Here is a 15,033-nt window from a genome sequence, read left to right as displayed (position 1 = left end):
TCCATTTCAAGGCAACTACTTTGTTCATCTTAAATTGCTATGGGCATTAGTATTTTCAGTATTTTTTTTCCTTTAAGAAACAGCATTTTGTGTTATTAAATAATCCATATAATTATTTGAAAAAATTTATATATATGTAGATAGGCTCTTCAAAACTTTCAAAAAGAATGATTACATGTATATGTATATTTTCGTGGATGATTACATGTATATATTTATTATACACTTTGCTCGCGTACACGCAATTCAGTTGACTGAAAAAGTATGCTTTATTAATTCATTTATTTTTCAAAAACGCTAATGCATTGAGTTTTTTTTTCCAGTTTTATGAGGATTTAATTTTGATATTGGAATGTTAAAAGCTTTTGATTTTAGAAATCCTTTTATATTTTCAAAAATTTATTAATAACTTTATTAAATAAAAAATTCTATAGAAACAAAAAAAATACTAATAGATAATGTGTATTCATAATTAATTAGAGCTAAGTTTTGAATTTCTCTTTGAATTCAAAAACATTATTAGGTAAGAATATCCGTTATTAAGTGATGTTAAGTTCAAGAATATGAAGAGTCAAAAAATAGGGAGCTAACCTTTTTTATGTAGAAATTTTTGGTAATTATTTCGAGTCTTATCATATTAAGAAAGAGTAATTGTAAGTAATTTTTATTTTCAGTTTTAACTGTAGAAGTATATTAATGGGATCAATTATTTATAGAAAAATTAATTATATTTAATTTTAATATAATTAATGATAATTCACTTTTAAATTGAAGAGTTATATGTAGTCTATATTCAATTGTTTATAACAAATATTTTACCTTCAAATATATTAATTTATCGTCATTTAAATATGAAATTTCTATTTCTTATTTGAAACTTTATTCTATAATTAAAATTTTATTACTATTATATCTAAATTATTTTTGAAAAAATAACAAAATGATTACTATTATATTACTGAGAAAGCATCACTTGATATATCCTCTAGATTTTTCTCTTTATTTTTTAGATTTAAATATACTAAATTAATTTCCATAGTTAATGATCCTAGAAGCATAAGAGAGTACATGCTCCAAAGTGTATATTAAAAAAGTGAACTTTGAGGGATTAGTATATCGAGACTTGAAGATTCAATCCATAAGAAGTTGAGGGATAGCTCAAAAAGTATACGTGGCACGTTATTCTTGTGAAATCCAAAATTAATACATGCATATATACATATTACACACAATTTATTGAGTTTCTTGTAAAATTTTGGTAATTTACTTATGTATCATATTCGTATATTAATTTTATTGATTTTTCTGTAAAATCAAGCCCATGTTAATTTTGCCAGAGTCTTCGACGGTCGAGATATAATTCTTATACTCCATGGTTATTATTTTTAATTAGAACATAAATTGCAAGACATGCTAAACATGTACGTGTTTGCAGAACACGATTAAAGTTGCTTCTAATGTAATTGTAGCACTAAATTTATTGTATTTTGATAAATGAAGGATCGGTGAATGAAAAGTGGTATAGTGACAAATGAAGAAACTTATTTTAAAATTTTCGGTCATTATATATTATATATAGATATGAGTCATTAATGTGTGCGCTTTTAGAGCAATAACAAAGTCCGCCTCCTCTCTCTCTCTCACTTGGAGTGCGAAGGGCAATCAAGTTTTATATATATATATGTATATATATAAGTATCTGTTAGTTAAGAAAAGGTTGTAAATATAATACAGGTGATTGATATTTATTAGAGAAAAGGATTATTTTCTTTTGGGTAGGAGGAGAAAATGGATTTTAAAAGTAAGCTTTTTTCTATGGAATTTTTTTTTTTCGGTGTGTACCCTAATATCCAGAGTCCAATGGGATTTAACTAATTCAGTCGAGAGATCGAGTATTAAAGGTTATTTTCCCTCCCAACAAGTGCGCTTCTCAAAGTTTGAACTTGTATTCTCCTCGTTATGGGATGAGTTACTTACCGCTCAACCAATACTTTTGTTGATTTTTTCCATGGAAAACTTTAACTAGAAAGATTGTGCATAATATATATATATATATATATATATATGTATATATAGCGAGCTAGCTAGCTAGCCATGCGTCCTTTTTAACCCCTCTCTGTCAGTCTCACTCTCACGCACTACACTACGATTATTAAATCTCTTTAGCCTCTGCCTTTTCCATGAAGTGAATGCAGAACTTGATTTAATTTAGTGATTATAGAAGCTGAGTCCACTTATGTACGTGTGTACACCCACCACAACCATTCGCAAGCGTTTAGTGGTTTCAAACCTGTATAATGCACGACACACACACACACATATATATGTGCATCACATATAACCCTTTCAACATGCCAAAGTTAATTTGAAGAAAATAACGATGCATAATCAATCAACATATTGCTGATAATGCCCCATTTTTTTTAGGTAGATGATAATGCCCTATTTATTATGTCATATATTATATATTACATTATATGTGTGTGTGTGTGTGTTGCATCTATATTAATATTGCACACCAAGTTAACACAAATTCCTTAACATACATATATCACAAAAATATCAGCTTTACGTGCTAGCTAGATTAGTCCTCAGTGTATTTATCCTCCTATATTATTTGGGTTCACCGGCCTTTGATGTAACAAGAACATATATATGTGTGTGTGTACACGGGATCTCCATATTATCACATATATATTTCATTAATCATTTGTCATGTATCGTATGTAGTATGGACAGACGCACGTAACAAGTCTATTGACTTGATGCATATATCTGACTTTGAAACTCTCCTGTATATATGTCTCTTCATTATAAAACTTTAGAGGGGCTTTTACGTTTACGTATGACGATCTTCCATTATATCTATACACATGAAGGTCAATTCAGCTATAAAAAAAACACATGAAGGTCTTATTTATTATTTATACGCATATCCCTTATTTACCTTTAGTTGTTATAGTACGTAAATACATATATATATATATATATGTATTGCTTAGATTTTTTTCCTTTGTTTTTTTGGGACGGATATGTTTATTTCGTATTATATGTGTGTGTGTGTGTGTATTGCGTGCTGTAACAACTAAAAGTAAATAAGGGAATGATGATCAAAGAGAAGTTTAATTATCTTCTGATTGAGAACCATAGTTTGATGAGCGCTAACTGTATATAAAGATTGAATCTCTATATATACTGAAACCAATTTAACTCCCAATCAAAATTACAAGAATAAGCTATCAATTTGTTCTGTATATGTATATATCTTGCTCTTATATATATATATTGCTCTTATAATAATTAATGTCACGAAAAAACCAGCCTTTTTAAGGCTCACGGATTATTTCTGGAGAAGAGTGTCCAAGTGGCTGTTTCTTATGATATATTTTTTTTGGTCAATTGTTTCTTATGAATATGTATATATATATATATCGAAATAGATATATTATAGATGATGAATTATAAAAATTAATGCATAATCAGCCAAGCAGGGCAGCATCAAGGTCTTTAATTTCTGCTGCTGCTTTCACGATCACATCAGAATATGATATACATATATATAGAGCTCTCAATTAAATAATTCCTCAGGTGTAGACGAATTCAGATTCTCTTTCTTTCTCCTCTCTCTCTCTCTCTCTCTCTCTCTCTCTCTCTCTCTCTCTCTCTCTCTCTCTCTGTTATTTATTTATCTATTTATCAAGAACTTTCTTTCTTTCTCAGTGGAAAGTTGCACGTCTTTTTGTTATTTGTTGGGTATATGCTCACTATTATTCAATTAATTATATCATTTTTTTTCTTCGCCACTACTAATTAAAAGATAATTAACTTTTTTTTATGTGCACTCTAACATCCAGAAATCTAATAACCCCCAACTATCAGTATTTGAGCTGGGTTGATCTACTGAGAAGGTAAAACTCTTTCAGTTATGAATTTTCTTCGTTAGCAAAATTGGAATAGAAAATGCTGTTTAAAGAGAACAAGTACTAAACCACTTGAAGTAAACTATTTTGATTATAGAACAACTAATTAAATCCCAATTAAGATATATACATGTCTATGAAGAGAACCGTACAAAGCTATGCGCACATATATGGACTAAGTTATAATTAATCATAATGTAAAGCTCAATTACATCTATAATTATATATAATATCACGCACGCACAAACTTTTTCTCTTAATCAGTGGAAGGTTAGTTTAAAAGTAAAAGAGATTGCATATGTAATACTTCTTCCAATAATTTAACACAAATAATGGCGGCTTAGATCATCGATCCCACTGGCGCCATATAAAATAAAAGGATAAATTACACTGATGACTTAAAAGATTTCATAAATATTTCAAGTTGGTTTAAAAAGTTTTTTTTGCTACTTGACGATATAAAATGTTTTAAAATCGTTTTTTTATAGTACATTCCGTCAATTCATGATTGACACCGTTAGAAATGCTGATGTGGCAAGAAACTTTTTAATAAAAAATATTTTTTAATTTTAATTAAAACTCTAAATTTTTTAAAATTTCAAAACGACCTAACTTTTTTGAACTTTTTCAATTTTGCCCCAACCCTCTCTCTCCCTCCATTGTTCATTTGTCTCCCTCCCCCCTCCACTGTTCATCATCTCGCCGAGTCAAAGGCACGGCGATTCTTCGAATCGACGAAGCATTACTTCTGAGGTTTCAGGAGTCCAAAAAGCACGGCCTAGGACTTCGGATGGATGGAGATGCTGTCACATTTGAGGGAGGAGTCGATGAGCTTGTTGCCCAGAGAGAGGTGGTAGAACCCGTTCTTGACCAGATGGGTATGGACAATCTTGAGATTTGAGAGGTTCTTGGTTGCCGTGCATTAGTGTATGAGAGAAGAGAAGCAGGGAGAAGAGGTCGTGAGCTGGGCGTGTGCAGATGTGGAAAAGAAGGGCTGAGAAGCAGAGGAGGAATAGTTCCTGAAGTGAATGAAAGAGTTGAGCCGCATTTTGGGGCTTCGAGAGTCCAAGAAGCACGGCCTTAGATTTCGGATTGACGGAGAAGCGATGGGAACTGGAGTTCGAGCTCGGAACCAGGCTCGAGTTCAAGTTGGTGGAGCTCCCGGCTTGAACAGTGGAGAGGAAGAGGAAGACGATGAACAGTGGAGGGAGAGAGAGGATTGGGACGAAATTAAAAAAGTTCAAAAAATTTAGATCGTTTTGAAATTTTAAAAAATTTGGAGTTTTAATTAAAACTAAAACATATTTTTTATTAAAAAATTTCTTGCCACATTAGTATTTTCTAACGGCGTCAATCATGAATTGACGGAATGTACTATAAAGAAACGATTTTAAAATATTTTGTACCGTCAAGTAGTAAAAAAAATTTTTTGAACTAACTTGAAATATTTATAAAACCTTTTGGACCACCAATGCAATTTACCCAAAATAAAAACAGAAAACCTATAGTAGCTGGCTAGTAGCTAATTAGTGGCCCTCCATTGAATTATAATCAAATTAATACATTTTGTTATACGTGTGTATATACATATATATAGGCTAAGGTCAACAGAGAGAAGTATCCCGGGTTATCAATAATCAGTATTAGGTTTATTGTTGGATAAAAAAAAAATTCTCTCGGTAGAAAATTGTTGGATCAACTTATATCTGAGTTCATGTGGCAGCTATATGTATATAGACATACAGAAACACCTTTTTCTTTTTTTCTTTTTAATGGAGAGAGTTTCCTCTTGTTTATATAAACTTTTGGATTAAGCCACAAATTCTTGGGTTATTCTACGAAATCTTCCTCTATCATATATGATCGGTCATGGCATCTAATTAATTGGAATGGCCGGGATCCGATGACGAAGTTGCGATTGCAGTAATTAACTTATATACGGGGTGGCTTAATATTATATCTGGAATATATAGAATAGCTAGCTAGCTAGCTGAGCTCAAGTGTCATCGATCAAGTGCTTCGATGATTTTATTATCTATATGGATTCAAAAACGTTGCTTGGAAATTCTCCATTTAATTACATCTATCTCTTTCTAGCAATTGATTGATTCAAACTCTACTCTCATTTGTGATCTTAATTATTGATTATTCAGGGGTACCCCTACGTAGGACGTGCTTTATAAAGATCATGAATGCATCGTGTGTGTACATTTATATGTGTGTGCGCCCACGCGTGCAAGTTAATGAGAAATTAATGAAAGGGACGGGAGGGCGAGAGTGAACAAACAGTGGTAGGAAGATACGATAGATACTCGAATGGCAATAATGAATAAATACGACAAGACCAACTAAAGAAAATTTGAATTTATTTAATGGGAATTAAATATATTAATTAACGAAAGACTATGAGTGCGAAAGTAAGTAACACCAATTAAGATTAGAAAATTCATCACGAATCGATCGGGGAAGATCAGTATCAACACACAAGCATACACACATATGCATATTTATTATTATACGCAAAAGGGATATGAAATAATATATATGCACGATGGATCGATCTATCAACCGACTGATTTCCCAATAATTGAGTCATTATTACCACCTAAAAGTTGCCCTCATTTATTTATGTTATCTTGCTTAATTAATTCTTAATTATCTCTCTGTTACCCCCAGACTCGCAAAATCGATCGATGCCCATGCAAAAATATAGAATTAATATTATATTTATACAGATCCTCGCTAGCTAGCTGTAACTCAACCGTTAGTTATAGTAAGTTAATTTATTAGTCCATGCAATGCATGATTCGTATGAGAGGGATGAAAGGCATATATCCTTTAATTCGTATGAAAGGAAGGCGCACACACACACACACACACATATATATATATATATAGTTAACTTGAAACGTGGGTATATATATATGTATGTATGTATATTCCTCTCTGATGGCAGGAATCCAGCTAGCTAGCTTGAATATATCAATTAATGTGTAATTAATAAAAATCCGGTCGAGTTAGGCTGCTGGCTGAAACATAACCAAAACGAGTCAGCGGCATGGCGTATATTCAGATGGCATATGTATAATTTATAATAACTTTTGCACACACTGAATTATATATCTATCTCTCTAATATATATATATATATATATATATATATATATGCAGCTCTCTGTTCCCAGTAACAGAAAATTAAGATTATTATCATCCAAATTAACGTGAAACGTATAGGAATTTTCTATGTAAATTATATGAATCAATAATCTTAATAAATATAAATTTAAACGGAGGTACGTGTACGTCTCAAAATTCTTAGCAGCAGCATGCAATGCAGTATGTTGTTTGGATGGAAGAATCAGGTGTGGTTGTGGTTGGGAAAAAAAAAGTCAGATATTCGTCTTCGATAATATAGAATGTGGGCGATGAGAGGGCTGAGAGATCATAATCAATTGTCCCTCCTTTGCTCTGCAGATCCTATCTGAGATTTATATGTAATTATATGTAATGCATGCGAATTGCTTGAGTCCCTTAACATGGTTCACTGCTTAAACAAACATATATAATACAAGATGGCGCATGTCAATTATATATCCATTCTCGAAACTGTTAATAACTATTCAATCCACTAGGCTTTTGTGCGGAATTAAATTTTAATAAGTTCATAACTTATTTCTTTATAAATTTCATATTAATATTTAATATTAAATATAACGCAGTGAACTAGCTTTATTAAAATACTTAAATATCTAAAATTATATGTTATCTAAATAAATTCATATAATCAAACTGACAAGCTTATTTTGATTAAACTTAAGGTAAATAATTAGATTTGTAGTTTCTAAAAAAAACTAAAATTTTTAACATCAAAATTTTAAAAGTCACTTTGATTTCTAAATCTCATATCTTCTAAATAATAATTAATCAATCATAAAAATTAAAATTTTGAATTTAAATAATTTAATTTACTTAGCATTTTAACTAAATTATATACTTTTTTAATAATGAGACAATTTAATTTCGAAATGTATTTAGTTTTTATATGAAAATTAAAAATGTTATTAGTTTTATAAACATTTCTTTACATTTTCGAGCAAGTATTTAGTTGTGAAAACTTCATTTTGGGTTTTGATTTAAATTCGTAAATTAATTCACTTTAATATACTAAGTAAAAATTTAATAGTAAAGTATATAACTTTAAATAATTTCATAATTCATGACTTTTAAATAATTAGTATCTTTCTAACTACAATATAAAAATTTGTGTTTATTTTGTGTTTAACTTGAATTTATAATTATTTTACTCTAATATACTGGGAGGCAATGCTAATTGGTCAATATAAACATATTTCAATGCTATTTCTTTTTTTCATTTTTCTTAACTAAAAATATATTTTTACATACATAAAATAGTACTAAAGTATATAATATTATATTATTTGAAAACTCGCCATTTTGAATAATTATTTTCTTTTAGGGTTTTTACTCCAAATAACCCATGGTTTACCCATTTTGTTAAATCTATCATATGTTTTTTTTGTCAGATATATCTCATGGTTTACTTTTTGCATCAAATCTATCCCGGCATTATCTTTTCCGTCGACATCTAACGGCCGTGCTGACGTGGCATGTGGAGAGATAGCGGGTCCCCCCCCCCACTTGCCACGTGGGCGCCACGTCAGCACGGCCGTTAGATGTCGACGGAAAAGATAACGGCGGGATAGATTTGAAGTAAAATGTAAACCATGCAATATAGCTGACAAAAAAAAACATATGATAGATTTGACAAAACGCGTAAACCATGAGCCATTTTAGATAAAAATCCCTTTTCTTTTTAATTGTAGTATAGAACATTCATGTTTATTTTGAGTTTTGACTTAAATATGTAAATCATTTTACTCTAATATACTAAGTTAAAAATATTTTTATAGTAAAGTATAATATGTTAAATTATTTTGAAACCGTGATTTTTGCTTAATTAGTTTCTTTTAAAATATAATATTAAAACTTTTTACGTAATGTGAATTTTAACTTAAAATTTTTAATTATTTCACTCTAATATTCTTAATTAAAAATTGACATATCTTTTACGGGCATAAAATATTAAAGTATACGACTTTAGATTATTTCAAAATTCAATATTTTTAAATAATTAATTTATTTTTAATTATAATATTGAATATTTTATTTAATTTAAGTTTTAACTTAAATTTATAAATTATTTCATTTTAATGTACTAAAATAAATTCAAGTTATCTTTTATATGCATAAGACTACTATATGATTTTATTCCAAAATTCATAATTTTGAATAATTAATTTTTTAATTATAATATTGAATATTTATGCCATTAAAATTATGTTATTCACAATAGGTATTAAATTCATGTCACTAATCAATGCAGACGGTTACAAATGCATGAGAAGGATCTATTTTGCCGAATGTGCATAGGTGTCGACTTCCGGTGATTGCCCAGACTTTATATATCATTATATATAGATTTATTTTATGGTGAAACCATGGCGATATTAATTTGGATCCCCATCGTCAACAGTTTCTAATTGATTTGATCTACTATACGTTCTCGACAATTTTATTCTGCCGTAAGTGTATGAACCATGCATTGCGATATTAAAACTTCCATATATCCTTGGTGAATCCATATCTATGCGAGGTTGAGCTAGCACTTGCTTGCTTCAATCTGCAGTTTCTCTGTACTGAACAATTATTTTCAGAGAACTTAAAAACAAGGCTCGAACGAAGCAAAATGGAAGGAAAGAAGCTAATAGCTAGCAGATGTACAATTTATGTCCCCCAAATCGAAATTGTCTCTCTCGTTCAAATTGATTATAGTAGAGATTTTGTTATGTTAATCAATCAATTATAAAAAAAAAAAAAAGGAAGGACATCAGTCTCGTCCAGAAAGAACGACAAAAAGAAAATGGTATACATATGTCATAAAATTTGAAGGAGGGGTGAGTGGGGATGAGAATTTAGGTCACAAAACAAAAAAGTACTCGGTAGGAAGTTTGGAGCTGGCTGGTAGGAAGATCGATCCATCTCCAATAATTGAGCAATAATTAAGCCGGCCAATACAAACAGCTGCCCTCCCCCCCCCCCCCCCCCCCCCCCCCCCCCAACCACCATCATCATCGGTTCCGTATGCCCATCGATCCAATAATCAGATCGAGGCTGTATGATTGTGTCAACGAACAGGTTAATGGCCTATGCAAACATCATCGAGCATCGCTGAGAACGGAGGGCAATTCTTTCATAAGAACCAAGCCTTGAGAACAAAAAATAATGCATCCGAATTCCCAATGGTCAAGCCGATCAAACACCTCTCTTTGTGGTGAGGTGTTTCACAAACGCAAGAAATCATCACTTCCTTCCGGTTCTTGCTACCAACAAAACAAGGATTGACCTAGCAAGAAATAAAACTCAAAAGTTCTCCTATCCTAAACCTATATCAGACGAGACGAATACAAGACAGACGGAGGAGTGACTCGGCAATGGAGTTAACAGGACCCATATGCTCTTCATGCCACTCTTGCAATGTTCTGGATCAATCATCTTACTGCAAAATTAGTGAAAGCCGCGAATTCGTTAGGAAGAAGAAGCCGGCCTCAGAGCTGGAATCACCCAAACTTGTTAACAGGATAGACACGGTCTCGCTTTAAGTCGCCTTCCAGGAACATAAGCTCAATTTATCACCGCATTACTGACTCCTTCACAAATGATCTGCCACCAGAACTGCAGGAGGTTGTGCAAGGACTAGAATGAGAGCTAAGATTTAACATTTAAAAGACTATTGCGGAGGAGCATAGTTGGATAAAATAACTCACGTGTATTCAAGGTGAATATTCATAAATCGGGGATTTTCTTTGCTTTGGGATAATGTTACAGAACCTTCTATCAGCTGATCTTGCTCCACTGGTATTGGCTCGTAAAAGTATATCAATGTCTGTAAAATTCATATTAGAAGCAACGAAGCAGATGTCATAAGCTGGATAACAAATTACGAAGATGAAGTACCTGTTGCCAATGCGTAGGAGGGTCCTCCGGCGCAGTGGAAAGCACCAATGCTTCGTTTGGATTGGGACGTTTCTTCCTCTGACTGTAGTCCATAGGTTGATCATTTGATGATTCAGCAAATGTGGCGGTAACATGATTACTGGCTGGAGATATTGCAGGTCCATTGAACTCGACATCGAACCAAAATGCAAACCCATGCAATGGAGCTGAACAGTGAAGCAAAATTAAAATATGAGCTGGAATAATTGGGGGGTGGGGGGGCTTGGAAGAAAGTTCTATGCCAAGAATATGCATGAGCTCATATTCTGGTTGAAAAAAGAGAAGTGTACCCCGCATCATCGACTTGAACCGATATCTCGTCGATACGGACTCTAGCTCATGAAGAGTGACTCTATAACAGTCTACGTGCTTTACCTGAGACAAGTTAACCAACAGCACACTCAGGAACATTCCTAATTTGACATAAGCAGTTCATGCCCAGTTTTTGAAGCTAGCACGGCAATATCAATACTTTTATATCCAGCATCTAGGATTCCTGTAGGCATGCACATCCGAATGATGGAGGAGAGAAAAGGAAAAGAAAAAGAAAGAAAGAAAAGGAAATTCAAGGGAGGGAAATAGAGAAAGCTGCTGCAGTTGGTGGAAAATAAGTTTTTCATGCATTGTGAATATTGTAGGATGATGCATAAACATTAAAGACAGCCCAATTATTATCCCAACAAAATAAAAGCCTTACTGCATGTGGCCATGTCAAGACATTTTCACCAGCTATTGTCTCCACAGAAGGTTCCTCAAATGCACATTGTTTAGCTAAAGGCAACATTGCAGACACTGCAACAAATAGAGGGCAAATGTGGCTTAAATTATGAAAAGGAATGGCTTAATTCATGACAAGGAGAAGAGGAACACCATTGAACAAGTCAAAGGGGTACCAAAAACTAATTTATCTTTACACATAATGACATATATATATATATATATATATATATATATATATAGGCCAGCAACATAGTTAAACATGAGGGAGCCTACACGTATTTGGCTTCTTCTAAAAATTATACCAACCATGCTAAATTGCTAATTTCTTTATAGAGCCAGTTATATAGGTTGATTGAACTGAGTCATGTACAGTCAGAAACAATTAAAGATAAAAAAAATATATCCAAAGAGATTATAAATCCAGACAGCAATGTAGGTGAATATATCTTACTGCCCGTACAATGAGTACTCACTGTCAATTCCATAAACATTCCGCCAGAAATCAATGCTATCGCTGTATCTATCAGGATGCGTGACCGGGGCCATATACAACTACACCAGGTCAAATTTCAGCATCAGAACAAAGTGGAGGGAACTCAAAGAATAGCTAGATTCAACAGTGAATAGATGCACCCAGCTTATTGGTTTCTCCATCCGTTGAATGCACACCGATGAAGCATAAGGCTGTTACAGAGATGTGAAATGAGAGAGTACCGTAGCATTTGAAGGAAGGATTAAGCCTCCAGGTTTCAACCAGCGATCTCTTGCACAAATCACACTGCCCAGCATGCTCTGCAACAGAAGTAAAATTTCTGGAAACAGAGAAGACCAGAAAGAAATACATGGACTGCTGGATATGCGAGATGAATAAAAGTTCACCCAAAAGAGGTGACAAGGAGTTTCAAAACTCACCTCATACAGGAGCATGTACCCCATCCACTCTGAAATTATAACGTCAACCTCCTCATTAATTTCGACATCCTGCCAAATTGAGTCAGAAATGCTATTTTATTCATTAAATGCATGAAGAAAGGCACATATTATTGAAAAAATGTACCTCTACTCGCCCATGCAACACAATGACTGTGTCAGACAAGTTATTTGCTTTAACAACTTCATTGGCCTGCACAGAGTAAGCCGGCATAATTCACCCAAACCAGTCCAAGGTAGGCCATGATATTATATATGCCAAAATATCCATGTGCAACATTTTCCTATATATGATGATCACTGCATCCATCCCATCTTAGAAAAGAAGTATCCATTGAATCATATCATGACTGCAGATCATAGTCCAGCAAGAGGGATTACTAAATTGTCCCAAATTTTACTTCATTAGTGAAAGCAGAAATAGACAAATTGAATGCTAGGATTGGATGTCATGATTTAAGCTATATTCCACGAGCTAGCTCAGCAGAGTAGGAAAATAAAATCAAACTAAGAGTTTCCACGACTAGCTGGAAATCCAGGAAAATGGGAGTACCTGCACTGCAATATCACTGGCATCCACGGCATATACCTGTAGATACAAAAGCAAGCCTTACATTTTCAAGATTATCACGGCAACTATGGCAGCAAGGAAGCATGAATGAGATCATTTACAAAGTCAATTGGAGAAAAAAAAAAGAGCAATACTTCTGTTTACGACACAAATAACAAATAGCTACTGCTGGCAAGAGGCCAACGTCCAAAAAAAAGTGCTTCCTCTCTGGGGATAAGCAATATAGGAAAAAATAATGGATGAGGCCTATTACAGTTACTTGATGATATTATATACAAGAGCAAGTTCAAGGAACTATCCACGGAAGCGAGGGAATTTCCGGTGAGAGTTTAAACAGCGGCAAAGTACGTTTTGAAAGAAACGGAAGGAAAAAAAGATACCCGCTTAGCTCCAGCTTGGGCACAGAATATAGAGAGAATGCCAGTGCCGCATCCAACATCTACTACCACCTGCGAGCAATGACCAGGTTAGGCAGAATATATATATATATGATCCTCCAGAAAGATAAATCTCATCGAGAGCCTGTTGGGGCTGCGATACTTCTCTCTGCAACTTTGTAATAGTCTCTACAGCTGACAAGGTACAGGACTATCAAAAAGTTGGATGTGTACCTTGCCCGCAATGTAGCTCTGATGCTGCATGATTGCAGCTCTATATGTATCTGTTCGAACACGATCCTGTGACAGTTGAAAAGAAATCTCAAATCTTTCCCACTTGTGAATATCCCACCATTCAAAAACCAGCTTTAGATTTTTACAGAAAATAAATATCGGTTCCCTTCACCTTTCATATAAAGAATTAATTGGCCCAGAAGTAAAGAGAAACAACTGATGCATATGAGGAGTGAGGAAAGCTCAAGCAAGCAAAGACAAATTGAAGGAAAATCAACGCAATCAACGATCGACACAAAGGCTACCAACCAATCTATAAAGGAAAACACATAAAATGCCAGGCCTTTGAGCTCAATCTATTGCCTTGAATTCGATCAAGCATAAACTAGGGGGCATACAAGCACGGAGATTCATTAGGCCGTCCTAACACGTTGTTCCTTAGCTTGGCAGCACAATGAGCTGGAAGAGAAGTCATTTCCTCTCTTACAAGCTTCAAAATCCCGGAAAAATCTGTAACCTTAACGAAGGATCAAAACCGACTAGCAATGTGATCGTTTCCTCTGAGGCAGACCGGGGAGGGGGGGTGGTGGTGGGTGGGGGTTTGGGGGAGGAGTAAGCAGGTGGGTGACGCGAGGGAAGGGAATGCAGCAGGCACCTTGATCATCTCTTCATGTATGCCGACGTGAGCGTAGGAATTAAAGTAGGCGACGTCGAAGTCCGTACAGGGAGGAGGTTTCTGGTCACAGCGCTGGTCGGGATCCCGCGAATCGCGTGGCCCGGCACGGGTAGCTCGGCTGCGGGCCCGCTCCCTGCGGCCCGAACCCAGCCGCTTATCCATGAAAGTGCCGGCGGGTTGGTGGCGATGGCCGTTGCTGAAGCCGGTGGCCGGATACATATTTGGTCCCACTATGAGAATCGGGAAACAGTAGGGTTTTCGGGTTACCTCTGCCTTCCCCAGGGACTGGTCCAGTCAGTCAGTGCTTTGAAATCGTCGACTCTGACCGCCTCCTGAGTTATAATTTAATAATTAACTAGACTTGAGCCTCGCCCCGCGCTTGTGATTTTTTTTTATTAATTCATTATAAATAAATAAAATCTTTACACTCTATTTGATTTGTGAGATATATTTTTAAAATTTTAATTTTAATTGTACTCATTACACAACAAAAATCAACATCAAAATTATTACTTTTCTCTTTTTTTTCAAT

General features: G+C 34.0%; 1 protein-coding gene across 2 annotated transcripts; it reads right to left on the bottom strand.

Annotated features, from left to right (window-relative positions):
• Positions 1-10,165: 10,165 nt before the first annotated feature.
• LOC116189265 (probable protein arginine N-methyltransferase 6) lies at positions 10,166-14,832 on the bottom strand. 2 transcript variants are annotated; one of them, XM_031518855.1, is made up of 13 exons: positions 14,481-14,831; positions 13,826-13,891; positions 13,595-13,663; positions 13,197-13,232; positions 12,771-12,836; positions 12,626-12,694; positions 12,428-12,505; positions 12,187-12,265; positions 11,691-11,785; positions 11,284-11,368; positions 10,955-11,160; positions 10,765-10,883; positions 10,166-10,672 (listed from the first exon to the last, which is right to left on the bottom strand). In XM_031518855.1, the coding sequence occupies exons 1-13, from the start codon at positions 14,718-14,720 to the stop codon at positions 10,630-10,632; spliced, it is 1,251 nt and encodes a 416-aa protein (XP_031374715.1). In that variant the 5' UTR covers positions 14,721-14,831; the 3' UTR covers positions 10,166-10,629. The 2 variants fall into 2 exon arrangements, with proteins under 2 accessions (XP_031374715.1, XP_031374716.1); XM_031518856.1 differs by lacking the exon at positions 13,826-13,891 and having other exon boundaries at positions 14,481-14,832.
• Positions 14,833-15,033: the final 201 nt, after the last annotated feature.

Source organism: Punica granatum, chromosome 8 (assembly GCF_007655135.1).
Source record: "Punica granatum isolate Tunisia-2019 chromosome 8, ASM765513v2, whole genome shotgun sequence".
In the NCBI taxonomy this organism is placed as follows: domain Eukaryota; kingdom Viridiplantae; phylum Streptophyta; class Magnoliopsida; order Myrtales; family Lythraceae; genus Punica; species Punica granatum.
The sequence above is the reverse complement of the archived record's forward strand: the minus strand, read 5'-3'. Positions and strand labels throughout refer to the sequence as shown.

Coding starts and splice junctions, on each gene's coding strand:
- LOC116189265 (XM_031518855.1), bottom strand. CDS start 14,720: ATGTATCCGGCCACCGGCTTCAGCAACGGCCATCGCCACCAACCCGCC. Junction 12,506..12,625: donor GGTACATGCTCCTGTATGAG/GTGAGTTTTGAA, acceptor CTTCTGTTGCAG/AGCATGCTGGGCAGTGTGAT. Junction 12,266..12,427: donor TCCTTCCTTCAAATGCTACG/GTACTCTCTCAT, acceptor GACCTGGTGTAG/TTGTATATGGCCCCGGTCAC.